The 15,962-nt window shown below is 40.3% G+C and overlaps 4 protein-coding genes across 4 annotated transcripts; 2 read left to right on the top strand and 2 right to left on the bottom strand. All coding sequences in view use genetic code 11, as the record gives it.

Moving 5' to 3' along the window:
• Positions 1 to 131: 131 nt before the first annotated feature.
• On the top strand, positions 132 to 2,860 carry EGR_02375 (26S proteasome non-ATPase regulatory subunit; the record flags this gene model as incomplete). The annotated part of the gene is made up of 8 exons (XM_024491624.1): positions 132 to 161; positions 512 to 634; positions 668 to 727; positions 761 to 997; positions 1,034 to 1,423; positions 1,456 to 1,568; positions 1,743 to 1,986; positions 2,654 to 2,860. 8 exons carry the CDS (start codon positions 132 to 134, stop codon positions 2,858 to 2,860), a joined length of 1,404 nt encoding a protein of 467 aa, XP_024354130.1.
• Positions 2,861 to 3,295: 435 nt separating this feature from the next.
• Positions 3,296 to 8,956, bottom strand: EGR_02374 (Carboxypeptidase D; the record flags this gene model as incomplete). Its single annotated transcript, XM_024491623.1, has 8 exons — positions 3,296 to 3,445; positions 3,574 to 3,917; positions 4,280 to 4,415; positions 5,857 to 5,996; positions 7,221 to 7,345; positions 7,680 to 7,840; positions 8,299 to 8,495; positions 8,716 to 8,956. The coding sequence occupies 8 exons, from the start codon at positions 8,954 to 8,956 to the stop codon at positions 3,296 to 3,298; spliced, it is 1,494 nt and encodes a 497-aa protein (XP_024354129.1).
• Positions 8,957 to 10,959: 2,003 nt separating this feature from the next.
• On the bottom strand, positions 10,960 to 11,810 carry EGR_02373 (hypothetical protein; the record flags this gene model as incomplete). Its single annotated transcript, XM_024491622.1, has 2 exons — positions 10,960 to 11,178; positions 11,643 to 11,810. 2 exons carry the CDS (start codon positions 11,808 to 11,810, stop codon positions 10,960 to 10,962), a joined length of 387 nt encoding a protein of 128 aa, XP_024354128.1.
• A 667-nt stretch (positions 11,811 to 12,477) lies between these two features.
• EGR_02372 (Retinol dehydrogenase) lies at positions 12,478 to 15,684 on the top strand (the record flags this gene model as incomplete). Its single annotated transcript, XM_024491621.1, has 4 exons — positions 12,478 to 12,810; positions 14,535 to 14,810; positions 14,881 to 15,051; positions 15,475 to 15,684. 4 exons carry the CDS (start codon positions 12,478 to 12,480, stop codon positions 15,682 to 15,684), a joined length of 990 nt encoding a protein of 329 aa, XP_024354127.1.
• Positions 15,685 to 15,962: the final 278 nt, after the last annotated feature.

Raw genomic sequence — 15,962 nt, 5'->3', positions numbered from 1 at the left:
TGCTGATAAGTAGCTATAAGTGCTAAACCAACGCAAATGCCTATTAAAAGATTTGAGGATCCATAATATTAGCTACTAGTTTTAACAGTCCATCCAACCTAGCAGATTTCTATGCAGAAACAATTATTTGTATGTGTTATAGGCGCCTATTCACAAATAACGTAAGAAGTTAATTTTTAGGTGCTTGCAAACCTTTCCAATAATAAGGGTAAACACAAAATCTTTCCATCAGTGAAACACTTTTTGTTTTGGGCTTTTTAAGGAGGCATGTAGCTTGCCTGTTACTCTAATGTTGTTGCAATTTTTTCCGATTTTTTCTAAAAGCCTTACATTTAAAGTGTTTTTTAGGAAGCATGTCCCATTGGGATATTGTTTTATCATTTCATTGTTGTGATAATTGGCGAAATCCGCATAAAATCATCAATGTCAAATTTCTATTTATCAAAACATAGTCCGAAGCTGAAAGACCACCATCTCTAGCCAATTGTGATCCTCTTTCCTATGCGCTTAGTTTGTACCTGGGTCATTCGCTGCGGGATTCGGCGTAATTAATGAAATGGCTCTAGAAAAGATGGAACACGATTTTGCCGCCACTGTGGATGAGCAGATACCTGCTTTCAAATGTCTTGCAAAGGTGGGGTGGTCTTCTATGACCTACTCTTGATAGTGCGGCAAGATTGATGAGGCTTTAGAAAAGTGTTACGCATTGGAAAAACAAACGAGGACGGTAACTGTGCATTGTAGTTCACGTGCTATCTAGGCTTCTGATGCTATTTCTACTGGTCGTCTTCTTGTTTTCATTGTGGAAATGCTTGGTGATAATAAACAATGGCAAAAGTTGAACGAGCATTTAGTAATTATGTCGAAGAAAAGAAATCAATTGAAGCAAGCTGTTGCAAAAATGGTCCAGGCAGCGATGGATTATGTTGAAAGCATAGCAGATGAACAGGTGAAACTGAACCTTATCTCCACCCTAAGAACAGTAACAGAAGGAAAGGTATTTCGTGCGCATTTCTGCTTATCACGTTCCTAGATTTATGTCGAAGTTGAGCGGGCCCGTTTGACACGAATGCTGGCTCATATTAAGGAATTTAATGGTCTCATAGATGAGGCTGCCGATGTGCTTCAGGAAGTCAAGGTGGAAACGTTTGGTTCTATGGATAAACGCGAAAAAGTTGAATTTATATTGGAGCAAATGCGACTTTGCTTAGCTAAAAAGGATTATTCTCGCACACAAATTTTAAGCCGTAAGGTCTCACCAAAATTCTTTCAAGAGGAGGGGACTGAAGATCTAAAGCTCAAATTTTACAAACAAATGATCGAAGTCGACATTCAGCACGATGCCTACCTGTCGATAAGCAAACATTTTTGGGAAATCTATAATACGAAGTTGATACAAGAAGACCCTGATGAGAAAAGAAGCGTAATTTCTGTTTCCTTGTATTTACTTCCTAGGCTCTTTGTAATATCGTCGTCTACCTTATACTTTCCCCATACGATAGTGAGCAGAACGACTTGATGCACCGTCGGATGAAACTTCGTGACCTTGAGGCTCTTCCTGAGTATCTGTAGGGTGTTTTTTGTGTTTGCAGTGCATATTTCATTTTTTAAAGCCCTCGGTGTAATATGCCTAATTTTTTTCCATGCGAAGAAATCAAATCAACTTTATCAATATTTCTTTTGTGGGTTTTTGAAGTGAATGACCATCAAACACCTCAAGTCCTTGACCTCTGTCTTTTTAGGGATATGCTTAAGGCATTCACCACACAGGAGCTTCTTAATTGGCAGAACTTCCGTGAGAGTCACGAAAAAACTCTACGATGTGAGACACTGGCCTTCTGCAGTTCTACTGATTATCAAAGACCGGAAAAATCCTTCAAATCTCTACAGGAGCGTGTCACTGAACACAACATTCGGGTGATATCCGCATATTACACCCAGATACGTCTCGCTCGTTTGGCTGAGCTCTTGCATTTGGATGTTGAGGTGAGTCAGTCAGTCCATAACCATCATCACGTGTTTATCAATCACTGGAATGTTTAATGACTTTATACCCTACTATTACCCTGTCACGGACTTGGGTAAACCTAAGTGGAATGGAGCAGTATCAGCAACTTTTACGCTAATCTACCTGTGCTCACTGTGGTCGCTTATTCGCCTGAAAGACCCATCATTTTCGTTTTTTAAGTGGTTGAGACACGACTTGATGCCCAAATGATCAGTGTCGTGTCCGTTTGCGGTTTTTTATTTTTTTACGAATGTAAACTTGTTTACTCTAGGAGGTTTTTCAAAAGCCTAAACGGTGAAATTTTGAAACTTGTCTTGAAACTCGCTGTACAAACCATTGGAGACACTTTGCGTATGGTGATGGAATTTCCCCACTATCACTTCTTTTTGGCTTATTTCTTTTTAAGCGCCACTTATAGGCTGATTCGTTTAACACGTGCTACTTTGATCTAGTGGTAGTAATTTATGTGTGTACTTTTGTAGCAATTATTTTTAATAATCGGGAGCAAGTAAAACGGTCCACTCGGCTCACTCAAATGGATCACCTGTATGTTATTCAGGATTTCCTGCCTGCACTCAGTTATATTCACCGTTGGTGTTAGTGATTTTTTTTCCTTATATGGTTAAAATTTTGCATTTCTTTTAGGAAGCCGAAGAGTGCTTGTGCAAGCTGGTGGTGAACAAGACTGTTCAGGCTAAGATAGATAGGCTCGACACCGTTGTGCGCTTCACTGAAAGCAAGTTGGCAACTGATGTGCTCAACGATTGGTCTCACAACGCTACCTCTCTTATGTCCCTCATTAATGAGGCCACCCATCTCATTAACAAGGAGCGGATGGTTCACTCTGTGTAATCTATTTGATAAGTGGCGCGAGTTTCTTATTTTTCACTTCTTTCCATTCCTGATTTCACACGGGAACTTGCCGAGCATAAACCAGTTGGCATCTTAGATCTGTTCAAATCTCTACTTGTGCGTCTTCGGAGAATAGCACCAGATGTATTTATTGCAAGGGCGCGAGGCATTCGAGGTTGATCCCTGTTCATTTTTCAGGGCATAATTTGTAGAGAATGTTCTTTTATCAGAAGGATCATAAAGGATTTTATGAAACAAACTAGGAACTTGTTATTTTAGTTTCTCTAAGGATGGGCACGTTGATAGCTGTAAACGGACTCTTGCTTCCATGAAATAGATTTGTGGTCGAGGAACCGACAGAGGTTCTCATAATGCTTTTAGGACAGGAAGTTATGCATGCATACTTGAGTGGTGGGGAATTGTATGCAAAATACTCTAAAACAAGACTAAAACAACACTATTGGTGTCAGGCGAGCACGCAGGACTGTCGTACAGGCGCCAACAAAAAATCACGCAACAACGTCCAACTCCTCGATGGAGAGTGTGAAGACAATAGGCTGGGTACTTAGAGGGCATCTTTGAAAGCTAAAGATAGTTCAGAGAGCCCCTAAAAAGAACAAAAGAGCACAGCTAAGTCGAAGGTTTATGTTTGTTGATTTTAAAGTTAGAAAAGAATATATAGCTAAATTTCGAGGTGGGAGCTCACAGCATACCTCATACTTCATCGTTAGGTAGACCTCTGTATTTCGGAATAACCGAAGAAACACTGGTAGCCACTTAGTTTCCTTCCGTCCCAAAGTGAACGACGTTCGCATGCGCCCCTTTTTTACGTAGTGGTCGAAGATAAGGTCTACCTCGTCAACTAAATCTGGGTCTTGGCTAGAATCTACACTAACAAGGAGGAAGTTCATCTTCTTTGCTTCATGGTAGTCGCATCTGTCAAGATCGGGTGCCGCCGGCACGTTGGTTACCCAGAAGGCGGGGAAATAATCCGGGTGGATGGTGGCGACGAAGTATTTTCCACTCGTCAAGAGTCGGAAATAATCACCTTTTCCGTCTAGATCCCAATAAAAAATATGGTGATAGGAATTTGAGATTACAAATACGCATTTATCGAACCCTATAAAGTGCCAGAATCGTAAAATCCCATGGTCGGAAGTGTGGCGATCATTTGCAAAAAATAGCCTAAATAGAAATTTAATCCCTACAGCATTCTGCGATTCTAAGGTTTGAGCTCAAAATAAAGCATATGGATGCAACCAGACTTATAAATAGCGTTTTGATTCCAAATTCAGAAGTGTCACAGCGCATTTATAAGCCAATGAAGAGAGTTAGTGTGAGCTAAAATCCCCGACATTTGATTACCAAAGCTAATGGTGGTGATGGAGATCTTTTAGCACGCAATAAACCGCGACTTACTTGAAAAAATGGCATGGTCGATTATTTTTGGCTTCTTCTCATCAGTAATGTTCATCGCCAAAGTAATTGAACCAGGAAGGGGCATGACTTTGCCATCCTTATAACCGAAAGTGAGACCCTTGATTCCTGAGTGAGCCTGAAAGGGTTACGGTCGTCATCCATAAGCGGTTTGGATTCTCCACGTCACCCTTATTCAAAGCATTAACATACATCTAGTAAATGATAGGGTTCAGAAACGAATACCCAGTTTTGTGCGTCAATTTGACCAATACGCGTATGGCAATCAAAGAACTTCTACTAAAATTCCTTGGAAAATATTATTATAGGCAAAATAGTACCTGGTGTTAGAGCAGAAAGGCAATGTAAATACACGTTTGCCCATTGCAGAGACCCATATGATAGCAAACATTTGTCTTCACAGTGGAAAAGGGCACAAATCTCAGTGTTTATGCAAGCACTGATGTCAAACTTTGGTTGTTAAACCCTCGGTTTTGGTAAAAGGGCCGCTATCAGTTTCCACTATCGTACCTTCTCCAGGTGGACTGGCCTCCGGTCCATGCCAGTAGCCCCCAAGCCCATCCGTAGGTCGCCAACACATTTTTCGCTCAAATAATGTCAGGGAAGTCCCGGGGTGCTAGACTAAAACTATTCTTGTCACGTTTTACAAGCAATGCTGAAAAGTACTGGTTTATACTGGAACAAATTTATGCTTGATTGCACAATTTTTAGCCAAAGGAATTAATACGATCTACTATAATGTTGAAAATTCCCACACCGCCTATCCATGCAATCACAAATTGGACAGAGTCTTCGTGTTGTTTAATTTATCCACAGTGCATAGGTTCCACACCAACTTTAGGTTTGGCCTCGGGAATTGTAAGTGTGGAGACACAGATCTTTTGCCTGGTTGTAACAATAAATGAGTACAGCGAAGTTCACCGCACACTGTTACAAAAGGCACAAGCAAATTGAGGCAATATCTGCTGGGTACAACCTGTTGATAATTCTAGAGGAACTGATTAACATCATCTGAATTGGGATGTTTACATTTTGGCTAAGAAACCAGATTTATTTTGAAGGTATGTATCGTGAAGCCTGGCCATCCAACTTCTCCCTTATGCAATGATCCTTGTAGAAAAAAGGAAGGAATGGGGGTGGGTTTTTAACTTTAGGTTATCTAAGGGAAAGTTCAGTTAGTACAACGAGCAGAAAAGCTACTCGAAATAATCTTAGGTTTACCACAAATAATATTCCCGATTTAATTCAGATTCTGATGGCGTTCGAAGTTTGATTTACTCATCCACACAAATGTAACTAAAGGACGATTTGGAAAATGCTGGGTGGACGAACTTCGTCCAGGCAACATTATTACAGTAGTATAACAACAAATGGTACATATGTGCAAGTTTTTTAAAAAAGGTATTCGTAAAGATTTCTGATCGCCGACATTGCGCGGATGTGAACGCAGTCATTGTATGCTAATGCAACATTCGAGCAACATGATACCAGAACCAATCGCCAGTACAAATAAGACTAAGGTGTGTGGTTAAAGGGTAGTAATTTAAGACTAAACGAACCTGAAGGACGAAGTTGAGTAAGGACTTCTTGTTTTCATCCCAATAGTGCGGTAGGTCCTCCGCCGGTGGGTACTTGTCACAGCCCAACTCGAGAGTTATCTCAAAACAGTTTGTCTCCAAGTAGTTGTAATCTTGCATGCCTGAACGACAAATCAAAAGGGAGCTTGCTTCAAAGCATTGATGCCACCTTCCGGTCCCGTCAACAACAGAGCATATCCACTACCCTAACCCATGGTTTGCAGTAGAAATTAATGCACGTGCAAATAATCTTTACGACAATCCACAATGGCAAGCAAATTTTTGTCATACAAGTTTTATCAAAAGACAAGGCCTTTAACCTCTTTTCCCATTCACCATTTCCGACAGGTGATCATAAACGTAAGCTGAAGAACCATTTAAAGGATTGCAAACAGCCGTTTCATCTTTCCTTGACCCATTTAGCTTTGCGGTACATTTAAAGTACTTGATAGACAACCATAAGCATGACGTTATTCGTGCACTAAATAAGGTACGTCATAGCCACGGACAGGTCAAAGCAATTGGACAAATGCTGCTATGAGAGCTAAGGAGCAAACAAATTTTGGAAGAGACACAGCCATTTCGATTTGTTATTTTTAGCAGATTGGCTGTAAGGAAAAGCAAGCCTATTCCATCCACCTATGTTCTCAAACTCGCGTAGGCGATCGCCGTGAGGAGATGCTCAGTTAGCCAGAGGAGCGGGCGTATGAGGACGAGGTGAGCGCGCAAGTGCGTTCAGCGAACGAGCCAATCACGAAAGACGAAAACGCCCCGCATCGACGCTGCTCTTTCAGATCGATACTCCTCCGTTGCCCACCGATCAGCTTCATGGGAATGATTTCAGGGAGGAGGACTTCATGCACAGATTTTATGCATTATTGACCTACCCGCGTGAGTAAATCAGAGAATAAAATTCAACTAAGCTAGAAGAGTATGCTAGATTTACGCAGTCAAATTCAACTGAAAAAGTATTTTCTGCCACTTTATAGAAGTAGGTGCAAAATCATGACCAACTCAATCCCTGGCATTAACCTTCGTATCATGCTTTCAAGCTTGCACTGTGTATATCAAACAAGTGAAGACGCTAGTAGGTTTCCCACGACAGTGGTAAATTACATTATCGGAACAGAGCAACAGGAGTTTTTATGAAACAACCTCATAAATCCGCAATGTGCAAGCACAATAAAAGGAGCATGCCTTAGTAAAACGCATGCTGAAGTGGTGATTGATGTCGTTTTATAAAACAAAGATTGAGAGTAAGAACATGCACTTATTCGATAATAAATTAATTGTTACAATGTCAGCGCACATTCTTAGTATGTCCTATAAATAAAGTGCTTACGCACCACTTTTAACAGGATACCAATTCGCCCCATTTGTAATCCCACCAGGGAAAGAACGGTCGCCCGTACAGATTACCTCACCAGTTTTCATGCGTGGATGGTAGCTTGAATAGGCTTCGGCTAAATCCCTAAAGTGACAAGAAATAAATTGTACCATCGTATTTTATTTCAATCAAGTTTGTCTGTGCATACACATCGTATCCGTAAAATCACGAATAATATTTTTTGCTCATAAAATAGGTTTAGTGAGATGATACGGAATAAAAAATGATAAACATGACCCTGATATAACTGAAGACAAACCAATTAGAGTACAACAATTGCTGAGTGATTTGATGCTAATTACATAAGATAAAGTGATTTTGACCAAAATGCATTTCACACAAGTCACAGCAAACGTAGGAGCTAAGTTTATGCAAGATCGTTTGCAAGTAAAGTCCAACATTTTGATTGACAACTCACACAAAAACGTCATTATCAGGCGTCGGCGATTTTCGTCTCTGCCCATCGATGGAACCATCAAATGGGTAATTTGCCACCAATGCTCCTCCATGTATGTTTGCGGAAAGAACAAATGGAACTTTATGGAGCCACCTCTCTATCATCTCAGTTTCGATTTCTGCCTAAAGCAAAAATATTTGCTTACTGATAGTCATTTCACACAAGCATCATTAAACATTTGCTTTGTCAATCGCGTTGGGAGCATGATGATCGATCTTATGACCTCGATTACTTGTCGACTTATACATAACCATGTCTTCCAAGATTACTCTGACATGTTTGCGTAGAATAATAAGGAATTTGAGTGTGCCTACATTACCTTCGGAGCCCTAAAATATTCACTAAGGATCTCGAACCGTTCGCCTAGATCGTCTGCGTTCCATTGGTAATGAAGGCGATCCGAGTCGGGAAAATTCCTATTCAGATCAACGCCATTCGCGTTTTTTCGGCCTCTATTTTTACTATCGTTCTGAAAAAAAAAAGTTTCGAAAGAAAGGTCATTACAAAGACCAATAGTAGACTGGATCGATTTACGGATCAATATTTTCGCATTCTAGCAAACATTAGGAATAGAACTTACACCCGGCACGGCCATATCGAAACCATCTGGATTCATCGATGGCAAAATGTGAAGCCGTGTATTTTTCAAAAGCCATTTAATAAAAACGTCACCATCAAGGTACTGAGTACAGATGTAATCGGCCAAACGAAGAAGAAGTTCACGACCAACTACCTCATTACCATGCATGTTACCAATTAGCTTAACTTCGGGAACACCTAGGTCAATAAAACAAATAGTGCATTTCTAGAACATCTTTAATTATCTTGCAACGGAAGGTGGCAACCTTAAAATCTAGTCAAAGCCAATGCAGCTCAATCCAAAGATTTTCTAAATAAACAAAAGTCGGTGTGTGAAGTAAAAACTAGCTTTTATTGAAATTCATTGCTTTCTTGCCATGCACAAATGCCCTAAATATAAAGAAGTACATAAACATACCTACTTTGTGCCAATAAGATGATTGGCCAAATGCCAAAACGTAAAGTTTGTTACCGTTCACAGTTACATCGCAATCAGATGCTCGCAGATAATAAAAAAACGATGAAGTCTGGCACTTCTTGTTAATCTCACCCAGAATTGACCCGATCTCAAAATTTGAATGATAAACTGTCCAGTTAAAAGCCAGTCCGGCATGGACAAAATGAGTTAACGCCAGAAATATAGGCAGTATTGAAGACATCACGATACAGCGAACCGGCACTTTTTAATAAGGTGCGTGATGTTTCATGAGTTGTAGTCAGTTAATGTAAACAAATGCCAAGGTATCACGACAAGACAAAAAAGCTAATAATACGCTTAAAAAGCTTGCAATTACCCAGGAGTGCATGCGCATTGCGCAAAACTGCTTTGTCCGCTGGAGGTGTTAATGGCATAAATTAAGCCTTTAATTAGGTGCCTGCAGTGAGAGTGTCATTTTTAATAGGCAAATTTACTTATCTCCTAAAAAATGAGTTGTTTCAACAATGCGTGTAGGTTTGTTATCGTTTTCCTCCACTTTTTAAGCTATTTAGCGCAAAATATTCGTCCCAAGAATTGTAAAGCTGTGTTTCCGTTAAGGCTGCAATAATGTATGTCAACACATGAAAAGAGTTTATTGTTAGTGTTCAGGGTGTGTGATTCCACAGGCATAGTTGTAAAGCTGGCATGTCACAACGGGAATACTCAATAATCTCACAGAAACGAGCAATTACTTATGTCACCTAAACAGAAGTAAATTCACGGCAGCATTCTGGATGATCAATAACGTGTAATACGATAGTGGTGTATCCCTCGGTTCTGGTGAAGCGCCACTTTTGTACTTTGAATTGGCTCCCTTGTACCTCTCTGGGTGGGCTGTCCTTTTGGGCCATGCCAATAGCCCAGACACCTTCTCCATGCTGAATATATATATTCTGCCCGAGTATTGTGTCTTATTTCGTCTTCATGGAGTCTCGGGACGCTACAAACGTCCCAAGCCACTTTGATCTCAACTCTTTTGCAAACGCTCCTCTTTTTATTCTATCCACTACTATTTAAGGTAATAGATTATGCTAAATTTCCTTCTGAAGTAACCTAATCCGCCATCTTCTCAAATTGTCATTTTAACTGAACACTGCTTTGAGCCGAATTTCTTGCACAAATCACTTTATTTAACTCTATTCGAGTAAGCGGTTTGGTACCCTTCTTGATCGATTTGTTTATGGTCGGACCCCTTGTTCTCTCACTCTGTAATTTTGGTTTTGAGGCCTGCCAGCAGCCTAGGGAAGATTCGGGATGCTACACGAAGTTATCGGGACATACGCGACCAAGATATAGCATTACAGAACTCGGTATCTTCCCTGAACTCATTAAAAGACTTGAGAGTGCAGAGCTGAATCCCCTCTGGATTCATAAAAGATCCGACGACTTGTCAGCAGAGCCAGAACTAAGCCAAGGTTTCGGTGTCCAAAACCTCACCCAGACTGAACAAATAACGATTCAGTAAAGTGCAACGAGACCAGAGACTATCTTTATGGCAGTCGGTATCAACCCATGTGGGGGCTGATGAGTTTGCATGTGCCCTACGTGACCACTAACTCCGGCATCCAGTCCCAGGCTTCGTTTTCATTTCGTGCTAGGCACAGCATTGCACAATTCATGCAGACCTTTAAGCGGGAATCCCCCAGTCCCACTGGTAGACCACACCGCAAACACGGATTGACTGAAACGTACGACTAAATGTGAAGTGATAAGACGTTACCAAACTTCAAAATTCCAGACTGTCATCCTGCTTCGTGGCCATAAGGAACATGGGTGGAATTCACGCTTATTTTATATTTTGAACCGCCTTTTTAACGGCCCAACGTGATACGATCCAAGCGATATCAGTAGCACAAATTTGAGGTACTCGAATGGTACAATGGTTATATTAAAGTGAGCCGGTGTCGTCATGATGCCCATTGAGGAGACCTGTTGGACCTGTGTTGACAAAGACAGTATTAAATATGGAAACACCCCGAATCAACAGGCAGCATGGAGGAAACCCAAACAATTCCAATGCGACTCACCTCGAAGCAGTGCTTAGCTTTGAGGGTATGAGAAATAGCATACAAGATAATACCAACGAACTTTCACTGACTTTAGATTGGTAGAAAGCTCGATACGTGCATAAGTAATGGAAATAAAAGGATAGAAATGGAAAGGAATGGGGGAGTGAAAACAAATTCAAGCGCCCTGAGGAGGAGCAAAAAGTTCGTCGTCTTCAGAGAGAGGATCGGCATATTCTTTCACTTCAAAAATCAATGCTTCTTCGAGAATCACCTTTCCCTCTTTGTATCGCTGACTTTCCTCCATGGCGTACTCGTACATCCACCCTAATTTATTACCGCAGTTCATGCAGAGGACATCGCGTACCAGATGCCGACCAGTTATCATAACACGGTCCTAGGTGTAAAATTCAGAGGTGTTGGTAGAATAAACTTGATGAGAACTACACGGTTAGTTGAGTACGCTTAGCACAGATGATCAGTGACGGCCTAAAGTTAAAGACCAGTCAGTAAGAAAGCCAAAAGCACACATGGTGACCATTAAACTAAGAATGAATAGCGTCAAGTCAAAATTTAAATGGACAGACAAAGGGGACAACAATAATATTATAGAGGCAGGGCCCTACTCAAATTTTCCACGGAAGTTCCACGGGCTCTTTAAACATGACATGAGGTAACCTCAAAAATATATGAAGTGAAGAAAATGCGGCACAGGTTCAAGTCGCAAACATTAGATGGTAACTCAGTAAAACCTGAGAGTAGGCCAAAAATGTGCAGGAAAATTTAATGCAAAAAGTCACTAAAAGGAAAAATACACGTGGGCAAATAATTACCAGTTATGCAAAAAGGTAAACGACTTACCTGAATTTCACTGAACGTAACATTCACAACACGATGAAAGAGGAAAGCGCGCCCGGTTGATCCGGTGAATCGCGTACTTAGTAATTCATCTCTATTAGTAAGTGGAGTATGACAATGACAAACGAACACCCTCTCCCCGCCCAAATGTTCGATAAATAAACGACCCATCAAAACCCCAAAACTTGCACTCAACCGTCATACAAACGAGATAATCTGGCCCTGAGAATGTTCACTTGAATTTGGGTGGAAGTTGGATAAAAAAAACACAAGTTATTCGTAAAGTATTTTATAGATAATACGCTTTAAAAACGATTTCATTCATTTGTGTGGAGCACTTTAACCATTTTGTTGGCGCCCAACCATAAAGCATTTACCACTGCATGTAAATTAACGTTTCTATACAAGGTATTCATGGGGGCCTTAACACCCTTTTTCGAAAACTTTAAAAAACGCACTTTATAACGTTTTCCTTTATTTGGCAAACACAATATTGTTTCACATCCTAAATCAACTTTTTCAACTTCCATTTTGATCGAGCCTTTCCATTGTCATTTAATCCGAACGTGTCAATTTTCAGTTCCCACCTCTATATCTTCCTTTCAAAAATAGAATAAATTACAAAAAGCTTCATTATTTTTTAATTTAATAGAGTTAGGGTTCATGAATGGATCGAAAGCTTTTCACGTACGTGTGCAGGCACTTCATCCGCAAACAAGATTTCCACCACATAAAGGTGCACAATTGCTCTTCCACTGCTTGCCAACGCTTAGTCTGTCAAATCTGCATTACCACTTGGAAGAGCGTTAGTGCACAAACGCACAGAAATTAAGCTGCCATGCGAGCTAGTGCTGTACTCATACCACTCATCGCTCTCGTAGTCGGCGTGCTTTTCCGTTACTGGCCTCGCTCATGCCTCTGCCACATCAGCCAGCGATTGGACGGCCGTGTGGCTCTGGTGACCGATGGACCCTCCTTCATGGGTTCCGAAATCACTGCTGAATTGGCGCGTCGAGGAGCTACTGTGTTGATCGGTTGTCAGAGCAAGAAACATTTCGATACCGTCCATGATAAAGTTCTGCGCCTCTATGGCAAGAACGGTGAACGTGTGAATTTGGACTTTGTGGACGAGCGGATTAAAAATGACCTTACACCAATTAAGGAGTCTCAGGTGGGTTGTGCTGGACTTAAACTTACTCACATCGGATTCTTTTGATTTGAACGAATGGCTACCACTGTAGCCACACAGATGTCATAAAAATGTTCGAAATAAGTGGTAAAATTAAGACTTTGGCCAGACGTTGGATTTAACCAGCAATACACCCAGTTTAAGAGAGTCGATTTTTTTAAACTACAATATATAATTTCCTCCATTAGGGTATTTTACGCGTTAGCTAAGTCATAGATAAATAGCGAATTCACATCCAAGACTATCATTTAGTTTTAAGACTATTACAAGTATTTTATTCCTGTAACTCTTTTAAAAAGGTAGGCATTGATCTCCGCATCACCATTTGTTTTTTTTAAGCGCCTCATCAAAATTGCAGCTAAAACTAAGGAACACAGCTAATGTATCATCGTTTTTAGTCTTGCAAGTAGAAAACTCATTGTTGGGGATCTTTTTTAATCTAAAATAATTGTTTTAAGAGCTTAATTTAAGGAGATAAGTAATCTAAAAGGTAGAAAAAATGTTCCAAATTATAAAAGCCGTGGCACTTATTTCAAAGTCAGGGTAATAAAATCAAATAATACTGATATCTGGGAAGTCCCATTAATTTACAGTGCTACTAATTTAAAGGTCCGGCATTTAAATGCAGGGATTTCTTGTCCTTAAAAAAGTATGACTAAATCGCGTTGGAAAAATGGGCCGCAAGAGACCTCGACATTGAAGCTAAGTTACTGAGGCAATTGCCATTGCTTGACGAGTCAAGTTAAAAACCGACCTATAAGCAGAGAGTGACTGTTAAAAGCCCTCGCACAGCATTCCTCACGCCTATCATGGGTCTCAAATGCAACTGAAAAGCGTGAAAAAGTTAAGTGCGCATCTGTGACTGGAGGTGCCGCCGCTGCATGTGAGTTTGCAGACCAAAATAGAACTAGTTTCAGAGTAGATTACCAATAGTATTTTCGCTCAGTAAAACAATTTAAATGGTTTGACCTGACTCAAATAATTAACACTGAGCTAAACTACTGTGATGGACCACTCCTTGATGCCACGCGTGAAGTTCTGATGTTGCAATAGTGTTTAAGCTATGCCATTTGCTTAAACCACGTTTCATCATATGAATGAAATCTCTGCAACTGATTACATGACCGTGACTTGAACCACCTGATCGTCAGGCTGCTAAAATACTACTATTAACCCAAGTAGTTTCTATCTTTTCAAGTGTTGAATAGACACTGTTGTTAATAAAATGTGATAAAATATAAAATTTTGCTTATAAAAACACAGAGGAATATTTTGATATTTTAGTTGACGTCTTGAAATTGAAGTCACTGCCGATGCACGCTTGTTCACATGGCAACAAAGTAGAGCGAAATAAGTGTTCATAAAAGCAGTTTACTAATTACAAAAGCATAATTTTTTAAGAGCCTTTGTAATTTCCCTTGAATGGTAATATATTCGGGCGGAAGAGTTTTGTACCAGACAATTCGTCGCCCCGGGGCAATGCGAATCATTACTTCTGGCATACATTTTGCCCTTCTTTTTTGCACCCAAGAACTTATAGAATTGCAACATTTACACCCCAAACTAAACTGAGAACTTTTTCTCTAAAAAATATATTCTCTATTAAAATTGCTAAAAGCAACTGATGGAATTAAAAACTCGGGGTATATCAGTGCCCAGCATGAGAGGTCCAAAAGGAAAACCGCACTATTACCTCCTTATTTTAGCTGAAATACATGCCATTGCATCTGAATTCCCTGAAATCTCTAGAAGGCTTTGCAAATGAGGTCATGAATGTGACTGGTCGATTGGACTTCCTGATCAATAACGCTGCCGTTAGCCACGGTCCCTACTTCACCACCATGGACGATTACGAGTCCACTATGGCAGTCGGTCACTTGGCTCACTACCTGCTCACAGAGCACCTGCGACCGCTTCTTTTAAAGACAAAACCCGGTGCAAGAATTATCATCATTTCGTCGGCTGAACACACCACTGGCTCGGTGGGTTCTTGTCATTTCTTTCTCCTCTACTGATAAACTCATTAGTAGCATACTCATTTTGACGTTTCAGTTCAAAGAACACGGTTTCTTTATTAATTATGACGGATTCAACTCAGTCAAAGCTTTTGCACAGGTCAAACTGGCCAACGTTGTACATGGAGTCATATTGGCACAGAAATTCAAAGGAACCTCTGTGGTTCCAGTTAGTGTGCACCCAGGATACGTGCTTCCCGACTTCGGTGTAAGTTTGGATTATTTTCATCGAATACTAACGACGAAGTAGAAACGCAGTGCATCCATTGGGAAGTGCTTCGATTAAATACGACTAAGAATTGCCAGTCAGAATAGATTAGTGTCATCCTGACTCAAATGTTATCTGAGAGATGACTTGCAGCAATATGCTGAATCGTGTTATCCATTCATAACAAAATAAAATCATCAGGAGACAATGAAGCTTAAGAACGGGCATTTTTATGAAATCTACGAGGCCGAAGTCGTTTGAGACAGACTCTTGGGTTTGTAATCATTCAGCTGATTGCTTTAAATAATTATTTTTGCCAAAATTACATAAGTCATTTGAACAAATTCTTATTTTAAAAAATAACATTCAGTTACGTAAAACCAACCAATGTGAATGCAAAGCCTGATACCGTGCCATTTTCAGGTATTCATGCCGGCCATTTTTGGAGCATTTTTCAAAACTCCTTGGGAGGCCGGTCAGTCTGTCCTCTACCTGGCATTGGCACCCAAACTTAAACCGGGAGGTTACTACTCAAACTGCCAGTTGGTCGAGCCAGCAGCTGAGGCAAAAGATAGAGAGATCATTAAGTTCGTCAGGACAGAAAGTGATCGTCTTATTAAACTGAAAGTTTAGCTCCACCTGTCCGCACAAAAGCAAGTGCATCACCCGATAACAATTTTTAGAGCGGGTCAATCGAGATTTGGAAGGAATAAATACTGCTTACCTCAATTTGTTTCTTTATTTATATTCCTTGACATTTATAAGCAAATCTGTCTCATTAGCTTTTTACCGTAATAAATTTACCAACTATGTGCCAAATTTCACTACTAAATCTCTTCTGCAATAGGAAAAAGATGTTCCTTTGACTGATAAAGGAACTGCCAAATTCTTTGCAATGGGAGACAATCCAT

Source organism: Echinococcus granulosus, assembly GCF_000524195.1.
Source record: "Echinococcus granulosus chromosome Unknown EG_S00010, whole genome shotgun sequence".
NCBI lineage: Eukaryota > Metazoa > Platyhelminthes > Cestoda > Cyclophyllidea > Taeniidae > Echinococcus > Echinococcus granulosus.
This window is presented reverse-complemented; position numbering and strand designations above follow the sequence as displayed.